At 42.4% G+C, this 10000-nt stretch overlaps 2 protein-coding genes across 2 annotated transcripts in view; one reads left to right on the top strand and one right to left on the bottom strand.

Moving 5' to 3' along the window:
* Nucleotides 1–4851, bottom strand: part of iqcb1 (IQ motif containing B1) — a 9027-nt gene extending 4176 nt beyond the window's left edge. The window contains exons 1-6 of the mRNA XM_084713256.1: nt 4770–4851; nt 3661–3774; nt 3021–3189; nt 1951–2068; nt 653–728; nt 211–310 (exon numbers count right to left, since the gene is read on the bottom strand). Of these exons, the coding sequence (XP_084569382.1) occupies nt 211–310; nt 653–728; nt 1951–2068; nt 3021–3189; nt 3661–3769 (572 nt within the window). The 5' untranslated portion in view covers nt 3770–3774; nt 4770–4851. The remainder of the gene's footprint in view (nt 1–210; nt 311–652; nt 729–1950; nt 2069–3020; nt 3190–3660; nt 3775–4769) is intronic.
* Nucleotides 4852–6324: 1473 nt separating this feature from the next.
* LOC146305039 (kalirin-like) overlaps nt 6325–10000 on the top strand; it is a 42251-nt gene continuing 38575 nt past the window's right edge. Inside the window, exon 1 of the mRNA XM_084714115.1 lies at nt 6325–6906. Within this exon, the coding sequence (XP_084570241.1) occupies nt 6852–6906 (55 nt within the window). The 5' untranslated portion in view covers nt 6325–6851. The remainder of the gene's footprint in view (nt 6907–10000) is intronic.

Below are 10000 nucleotides of genomic sequence, written 5' to 3'. Positions count from 1 at the left end.
GTTCTCATGTAAAGGTTCCGGTGTCAAATCAATGTGAGGACGATTTTTCCAGCTGATCCTGTTTGTGTTCACGAGGGATTAATATTTTTCAATGAGACATTTTCTATCCTCAGGAAATTTAAGGTCGAACTTCAGGTTCTGTCAAAACACAGCGGACAAATTAATCAAGGTTCCAAACCTGCGACCTGACAGTTATCAGGAACGTGTTACCTGCTGGCTGCGCAGGTTTGAATCCACAGCTGGACACACAGCAGAGACACGGTGACATCATCACACATCTGGATCTGCTCATAGTGGACAGAGCTGAGAACTGGAGACACAGCAAGTTAGTTCAACTCAATAACTGTGGTCATAATGCTGTCATAAGCCATTATAATGCTTTTATTAACAACTCTTACAACACATATGAATGTTAATAAGCATCTCACAAGGGCATTATTACCTATTAACTAACAATTATAACAGGCACATTAATGTGGTCTCTCTCCCTCTATTTGTCTTCACGCTGCCTCCAGCCAACACTGTGACATCATCATGACATCACCACTCAAAGGGTCTGAAGCTTTCACTTCATAGGAGCAGGATGTCGATCAATAAGTTAATCAGTGAGACAGATCAATAAACCGATCAATAAGCAGTGAAGGTGACTGACCCTGAGAGGTGAGCTGAGTGTGAGCTTTGAGCAGCCAGGCGAGCGAATCCATCAACTTCCTGAAGAGAGACGCACACTGACAGACAGACAGGTCAGAGAGAGACAGACAGGTCAGAGACAGACAGACAGGTAGGTCAGAGACAGAGAGAGAGACAGACAGGTCAGAGAGAGACAGACAGGTAGGTCAGAGACAGAGAGAGAGACAGACAGGTCAGAGACAGACAGACAGGTCAGAGACAGAGAGAGAGACAGACAGACAGACAGGTCAGAGAGAGACAGACAGGTCAGAGACAGACAGACAGGTCAGAGACAGACAGTCAGGTCAGAGACAGAGAGAGAGACAGACAGACAGGTCAGAAAGAGACAGACAGGTCAGAGACAGAGAGAGAGACAGACAGGTCAGAGACAGACAGACAGACAGGTCAGAGACAGAGAGAGAGAGACAGACAGGTCAGAGACAGACAGACAGGTAGGTCAGAGACAGAGAGAGAGACAGACAGGTCAGAGACAGACAGACAGGTCAGAGACACACAGACAGACAGGTCAGAGACACACAGACAGACAGTCAGGTAGGTGGGAGAGAGAGAGACAGAGAGACAGGTCAGAGAGAGACAGACAGACAGACAGGTCAGAGACAGACAGGTCAGAGACAGAGAGAGACAGACAGACAGGTCAGAGAGAGACAGACAGGTCACAGACAGACAGACAGGTCAGAGACAGACAGACAGGTCAGAGACAGACAGACAGGTCAGAGACAGAGAGAGAGACAGAGAGAGACAGACAGGTCAGAGACAGCTAGACAGGTCAGAGACAGACACAGACAGACAGGTCAGAGAGAGACAGACAGGTCAGAGACAGACAGACAGGTCAGAGACACACAGACAGACAGTCAGGTCGGTGGGAGAGAGAGAGAGAGAGAGACAGACAGACAGGTCAGAGAGACAGACAGGTCAGAGACAGACAGACAGACAGGTCAGACACAGACAGACAGGTCAGAGAGAGACAGGTCAGAGACAGAGAGAGACAGACAGACAGGTCAGAGACAGACAGACAGGTCAGAGACAGACAGACAGACAGACAGGTCAGAGAGAGACAGACAGGTCAGAGACAGACAGACAGGTCAGAGAGAGACAGACAGGTCAGAGACAGACAGACAGGTCAGAGACAGACAGACAGACAGACAGGTCAGAGAGAGACAGACAGGTCAGAGACAGACAGACAGGTCAGAGACAGACAGACAGGTCAGAGACAAAGTACTGCAGGATTATTTGCAGGTCTTGAAGAATGAATCTTCTCACCTCGTCCCGCCTCAACAGCTGACTGGCCAATGACAGGAGGCCATCCATGACCGACGGCAGGAACAACTTATGAAAGGCCTCTGACTGTTTGCCAGGCTCCACCCCCACACAACAGGAGCTGGACAGACAGACAGACAGACAGACAGACAGACAGACAGGTACAAATATCAAATATCAGTCCACTGTCAGTGTCATTCCACCTAATTAGCTTGGGTTCTTGAAATGGTTCCATTTAAGATCCCTGGAACCTTGGTGATATCTTGTGAACCAGAGTGGAGCCACTGTGAGGTGGCATCATCATCTTCATCATCGTCTTCATTTTTTTTCTCTTTAATTAAATTTTAGTTAGTTTATTTGGTTACATTTTACTGTAATTTTAAAATACTTTATTTAAAACTTAAATAAAAACAACAAATGTTTTAGATTAAAAAACAGTAACTTTACTTTTGACATTTTTTTAAATAAAAAATAAAATACTAAAATCTTCAAAACATAAAAAATTAAAAAACTTTTTTAAATAGATAAAATACTGTAGATTAAAATACTATAAAATATTTATATCTAAAGCAGTGATTCCCTCCGTGTGGACCACTGCCCCCTGGTGGGTAAACAAGGTACTAAAAAATCAATTAAAAGTTTAAAAATATTTATGATTAAGATTAATTTTTCTGACATATGTTAACATGTGGAACATGTGCTGTATTTTTGTACATGAACACCATCTGGTCATTTCTACGATGACTCGCGTGCTGATCAGAGGTCTGTGGCGGCTGCAGAAGATTTTCGGTTTTCTAATTGGGACGTGGAATTTTGAGTTTGAGAACAGCTGATCAAAAGTATTTTTTAAAGAATAATTCAAAGACACACTTGCAAAAATTATTGTTTAATATTTAAAATGAATAAAAATTCTACAAATAAGATTTTTTAAAAATGTAATATAATCAGTATTTTTTAAAGACGAAACTATCTTTTTAAAAATAAAATAAATTTGTTGAATCAAAACTCATTTAAGTAATAATGTTTAAGTAAAAAAACACAAACTCGTAACAGTTCCAGTGTGATGCAGCTACCTGGTGAGTTGGGCCAGTGTGGCGGCGGCGCTCCAGTTTCCCAGCAGCCTCCTGGGATCCAGAGACAGGACGCGGACGCAGTGACTCAGGACGCCGCTCAGGTACAACTGAGACTTCACACGCATCAACGTGCCGCCGTCCGTCTGCAGCGCTGCCGCATTCAGAGCCTCTGACAGACACACAAAGACCTGATCAACATTTTCTGACATTTTATAGACCAATCAACTAATTGATTAGTGGAAAAATTATTGACAGATTGATCAGTAGTTGAAAAATAGAATATCTGAAAAAACCTACTTTTCAACTGACAAGATTGTGACAGAAATAATTTTCCTGATATTTTATGGACCAATAACAAAAAAACAAATGCAAAGACAAACACATATCAGGTTTTACAGAAAGAAGTTTGAAAAGTTTTTGAAAATCACTGCATTCGGTTTTTATACGTTTTATACAACGACACAACTTACCAACAATTAATCAATTCATCGATAAATCATTGTGAAGATTTGCTTATTTCTCTAATATTAATCCTAAGTGAATATCGTTGGGTTTTGGACAAAACAAGACGTTCATTTGGACATTTTATTTGCAGCAGAGACAGACGGGCGACAGACAGGTGTGACGTGTGTTGTCTCACTGTTTAAGCCGTTGGTCAGCAGGACGACTTTCTGCTCCGGGTTCAGGTGTTCGTCCTCCAGCTGCCTCTTCAGCTCCGACACCACGGCGTCCTCCTCCGCCCGCTGCATCGTCTCTGTGAGCGGACAAAACACAAACATTATGGTCGTAAAAAATTTACTTCTATTAAAACAATTTGAATAATATAACACTGCTAGAATAATCATTATGAAATGCATTAGAAAATAACTTGTGGATAAGTGGTGGGTTGGTACCGAGTTGAGGCGACAGTCCAAAATGCAGTGGTGGAAAAAGTAATTAACATCTGTACTCAAGTACAAGTACTGTTACATTGCTAAAGTTAAGTTTAAGTTTCCTTATTCAACAAATGGCTCCACTAGACGAAACAATACAGTTACTTCCATGACTATTGATTAAACATCAGTGAATAGATTTCTAATTGGGTAAATTCTTAATGGCAATTAATTGATTAATGATCAATCATTAACATCCTTACTCCAAATGTTTGCTGCTGCACCATTTTGTTTTGTTTTTCAGTTGTATGTCTTTGTTTTCATTGGCTCGTTTGTGATCAGATCACCTGATTGGCTACTAAAATGCAGATGGAAGGTTTGGATATTAATCCAAATTGTACTCAGTACTCAACTATGATTTTAAAAGTAACTAAGTAGATTACATGGTGAAATGAATACTTAAGTACAAATAAAAGTACAGACTTGAAAATCTACTCGTAAAAGTACAAATACCCCAAAAAACTACTTAATTACAGTAATTTGAGTATTTGTACTTAGTTACTTTCACCCCTGCAAAATGTTACAGTGCTTACAGAGATATGGTTTATATTTATTAATTATATTGATGTCAAATTGAAAAGAATAGTGTTGACAAATAAGGTCTTTCATCTTGTGAGTGAACAGTGACGTGTTTTTACGAACAGGTAAGAAATATTTCATATTTTTTAAAGGGAGTTTGGTGTAATATTGCTTTTGGAGAACACAGGAAACACCTGCAAATACTAAAATATGATTGGTTGTATCAGTGTGGTGTGTGTGTGTGTGTGTGTGTGTGTGTGTGTGTGTGTGTGTGTGTGTGTTTGTGTGGAGCACTTACAGTTCAGCTGTCGATATCTGGTCGATACTTTTGTTTTTTGTTACAGATTCTGACGATCACATTTTTACATGCAACACCTGTTAACACCACCGGCTGCACTCAGGGCGAGTGTTGTTTGTCGTTTTAGCTAAAGCTAACTGCGAGCTAAAGCTAACTGCGAGCTAAAGCTAACTGCGAGCTAATTAACAGTAACCCAAACAAAAAGTGACGATTAAATGAGCTTCGCGTGAACTCGTTAAGGATTTAAAGTTGAGTCAAAAACAAGACAGAACCGCGAAAGTAACGTTTTTTAGCACACTTAGCTTTTAGCCGCGTAACAATCCGATGCTTTTCCATTTCCACGACAACGTGACGTCATAATGCTGCGACGGCGCTCCGCTCTGCACCGGGCAGAAGAAATAACAAATATTCCTCATATATTTTTGGGCATGAATACTTTAAGTTAATCTAATACTTTAAAAATACACTATTGTAAAGTGGTATGATAAGATGTTTTTCGTTTCTTATTTTATATTTGAGATTCTTTCTCCTCTCGTTTTTTTGTTTTGTTTTGTTATTTAAATAAATCCTCGATATTTTTTAAAAGTATATTTTGATCACGTTTACCCTGTGTGGTATGTTGACGTATGTCCTCTATGTTAATACATGTTCAGTAAAGAAAAAAATATATATACAATCATCTACCAATCATCTAAAATTCAAAAAAGCTTTATTGAGACGAAATACATTAACATATATTGAATGACACGCTGCCAGTCAGGATTTTATGTGAAACTGATGATGCAGTAAATAAAAAAAAAAGTCTTAAAAGAACAGAAGGGGGTTGCTGCTGTGTGTTCATGTGGCCTCTGGGTGGCGCTGCAGTCTCAACTCAAACTGCTTCATTCATTCAGCTCTGCATGTTTTCACTGTTGGATGAAATATTACTGTTATCCTTCATTTTTTCATCATGTTAATGATTTAACTTCCTGATAATGAATCTTACAATAAAATAAAACCTCAAGTTGTGTCTAATCTCACTTTAATGACATTCTTTGTTTAAATTTTTTATTTGTCCTCTTCACTTTTTTAAATGTTCCTCTCTTTCTTTCTTTCTTTCTTTCTGGTTTAATTATTAATGATAATCTTTAGAATATGACATATATACATATATAACCAAATGGAAACTAACATAAGATAACTACATAAAATAAACATTATATGATATAACACGTTATAACAACATAATATTTTATGAAAAAACATGTTTATAATTTAACAATAATATATCTTAACATAATATAACACAATAACACAAACATAGAATAACAGTAGAATAAAGAGAATATATCAATAGAATCAGTAGAGTAGAATAAAGCTCCTCTTGGTTGATGTTAACGGGACCTGTACTCATAGTAACGGTACTGACACTTACAGTAACGTTAATAGTAACGGGGAGAGGTGAGGGTGTGTGTGCGTGCGCGTGCGTGCGTCGGTGCAGCAGCTGCTGCAGCCTCTCTCTCTCTCTCTCTCTCTCTCTCTCTCTCTCTCTCTCTCTCTCTCTCTCTCCCCGGTGCGCCTGCGTGCTGACACACGCACACACACACACACACACACACCGAGGAGCGAGCGACCGTCCGCTGCCTGGACGGCGGGAGGAGAGCGACACACACCGGGGCTGCATGCCCACAACTCCTCGGTAACGGTACCAGTAACGGGATCGGTACCAGTAACGGTGACGTGATGAGATGTGATGCGATGCCGCGCGGGATCACGGTAACGTAAGAGCAGCAGCAGCGGAGGAAGAGGAGGAGGAGGAGGAGGAGGAGGAGGACTGTCGAGGCTCCGCCGAGGAGGATGCAGCACTGACCGACTCATCGCTGCTTATCAGTCCGTCCGACGGTGCCTGCCCGCCCGCCCGGGAGCCTCCACCGACCCGATCCCATGTAAAGCCGCAGGGATGGACGGGTAGGCAGGAAGGAGGCGAGCACCGAGCGACCGAGCGACGGTACATAACGGAGGAGAGAGCGCGAGGAGGAGGAGGAGGAGGAGGAGGGAGGAGGCGCCAGGCGGAGCGGAGGAGCACCGCGAGGAGGAGGGAGGATGAATCCGGTGGATGGAGGAGGAGAAGCGGGCCCGGACGGCCTGGCGACGGCAGGTAGGGTGTGTGTGTGTGTGTGTGTGTGTGTGTGTGTGTGTGTGTGTGTGTGTGTGTGTGTGTGTGTGTAGTGGGAGCTTCTGTCGCCATGATGCCTCCACATCCGCCCATTGACTCAGAGTGTGTGTATGTGTGTGTGTGTGTGTGTGTGTGTGTGTGTGTGTGTGTGTGTCAGCATCCCTCTGTCCAATGGCACTGAGGTGTGTGTGTGAGTGTGTGTTGGGGGTGGAGGGTTCCTACCAAGGAGGATTGTGGGAAGGCCTGCTTGGCTATTAAACATGTGTGTGTGTGTGTGTGTGTGTGTGTGTGTGTGTGTGTGTGTGTGTGATGTAATGTAATGTGTAGTAACAGAGTGACAGTGTGTAAAGATGAAGACGTGGTCACATGATGCTTCCATGTTCCATTCATTCCATCACAGGTAGAACCTATTAGTAGAACTGCATAATATGCTGCGTTCTGATTGGCTGATTGTTAGTTCTATTAACCTGCAGCTACACTCCTTAAAGAACTCTTTGATGAACGGCTCTTTGTACCATAATATAAGAAGGTTCCTGCTAGAATCCACTGAGTGGGTTCTTGTGATATAAAAGTGTTCCTGATAGATCCCTCTGGGTTGTTTCTAGATTAAACCCTTGGAATATAAAAGGGTTCTCAAAAGATCGCTCTGGGTGGGTTCTTGCTAGCATCCTTAGCAGGTGAAAAGGTTCCAGATAGAACTCCCAGAGAGAAATCTGGGTGGACACATTACATTATAGAAAGGTTCCCTGTAGAACATCTAATAGGGGTGGGTGGAACCAAAAAGGGTTCTCCAATGGGGACAAGCCAAAGAACAATTTATAGTTCTACCCACTAATATTCAAATGTCTGTTCATGTTTCAAGAGCTATTTTAAATGTAGATGTTTGTGGAAGGACCACATTTCCCATCATGCCTTGTTTGGACTGAGTCATTTGTTTAGTTTGCTGTTCTTTTTTACTTTTAGTTAGTATCTGTTCAGAACATAGAACCCTCAGAGGACAAGAGGGTTCTCAGAGAAATCCTTGGAATATAAAATCGTTCTCGGTAGATCCTCCTGGGTGGGTTCTACATGAAACACTCAAGTTCTTGCTAGCACCATTAGAAAGTGGTAAGGCTCAGGAGTGTTCTGGGTGGAACCATTTTACCATAGAAGGGATCCTTGTAGAATGCCTCATAGGGGGTTCTGGGTGGAACCTTATACAGGTAGTTCTAGGTAGAACCCTATATGTTGGATTCTAAGTAGATCTCTCTGAATGAGTTCTAGGTGGAACCTTTATGAAAGTTTCTTTCAGGATCCAAAAAGGGTTCTCCTATGGGGAAAAGATTTAGTAGCCATTTCATTTGTATAAGTGTAACCATAGCAACAGTAGTGAAGAGCGCTGGTTACTGGTTAACTGGCTGGTGAAGTTAACCAATCAAAATAAAGATGTGTTTATGTTCCAACAGTTAAAGAATGTTTGTTCTGACAGTTTGGACTGTGAGGGGAACACGGTGGAACCTCAAAGCTTCATGTTAAAACAAACTGTTGAAAAGCTGAAGAACAACGTATCTGGACGTCATCATGAACGTCTGAACCAAAGGTTGTTGAGACGTTTGTGGTGGACGGATCCTGGAGACACGGCGAACAGCTGACTGTCATCAGTCCAGGACTTCAGTTTGAAGCTTTCTGAAGACAACGTCTCTGGAGTCGCACGAAACTAAAGTCTTTCTGGGACAACAACCGGAGGACATGATGGAATATTCCACTCCAAACAAAGACGGGCAGCTTTAAAAGACCGGACCGGACCGGACCGGACCGGGCAACCTGACGAACGTTCTGCCTGCAGCTGTAAAACATCTGCAGTGTAAGAAGAAGATGACACCTGAAAGAACTGTTTAAGTTTAGTCAGTGAAAAAGTTAAAGAAACCTCCAACAGAACCGAGGCAGTGTTCCGTTTGATTTTTCGGTCCCTACAGGAAGTTGCGATGTTGTGATCACAAATATTCATGTGAATTCTCTGCAACATTGCAATTTTGTCCAAACTCTGCAACTTCTCCACAAATTCTACCAACCATTGACGCTTCCTCCGAGTTCTGCCAATCAGTTTTCACATCTGTTTTTTTTTCACAGCCACTGCCACAATTTCTTTGCAAAAAATAGCTAAAAGCATCACAATATGGAAAAACTGCCATGAAATCAGGCATTTTAGGCTGCAACAACCCAAAGAAATCCAAATCCAAAGAACAACCCAAAGAAATCCAAATCCAAAGAACAACCCAAAGAAATCCAAATCCAAAGAACAACCCAAAGAAAGGCTGCAAAATCCTGGAGGGACTGATTTTGCTGTGAAGCAGCTGGTTGGGTTTATAAGGGGTTATAAGTGTCACAGTCTTTAGGTTTTGTCTAGTCACTTCCTGTTTTATTTTGTAGTTCTTGTCTTCCCTGTTGTTTCTGGCTTTACTTCCTGTGTCCACCTGCCCCATGATGAGCCTCTCAGTGTATTTAGTCTTGTGTCTCCCCTCCCCTCTTACCTGTCTGTGTCCTGGTGTTTCCTTTTGTTTCTGGACCGCTGAGTTATGTTTGTTTTCAAGTAAAAGTGACATGTTTTGGCGTCTGTGTCATCGTCACATTCTGCGGCGGTGTCTTCGGGTCTCGGAGGCTGACATTTTGGAGACTCAGAGGACATTGTGGTGAAACATATTCATTAGTTTTTGTTGCATAATCGGTGTGATGTGTCCTGACAGACTGACAGCAAGTTTCTCTGAAGGCTTTTCATCTGCTCTGTGCAGGAGCTATTTTAGGCTTTACTCTGACTCAGTGTGTGTGTGTGTGTGTGTGTGTGTGTGTGTGTGCGTGTGTGTGTGTGTGTGTGTTACTGGTGTGAGACAGCGTTGTCAGAGTGGAAATCCCTCGTCTAGATCCCAGTGCGGGTCTGGAGTCACCCTGACTGACGGCTCATCCAGGATCACTCAGCCTGACAGGCAGCTGATCGAGGATCAATCAGACTCCTGACTGAGTTTTCTGGTGGATCGTCGTCGGCGTGATCGGAGCGGTGTGGCTGAACAGACTGGAGTGAGACACGGTGTCATGTTTACAG

Source organism: Lutjanus erythropterus, chromosome 24, assembly GCF_056507025.1.
Source record: "Lutjanus erythropterus isolate fLutEry1 chromosome 24, fLutEry1.hap2, whole genome shotgun sequence".
Taxonomy (NCBI): domain Eukaryota; kingdom Metazoa; phylum Chordata; class Actinopteri; order Lutjaniformes; family Lutjanidae; genus Lutjanus; species Lutjanus erythropterus.
Note: the sequence above shows the minus strand (reverse complement) of the source record. Positions and strands in the feature narration are given on the sequence as shown.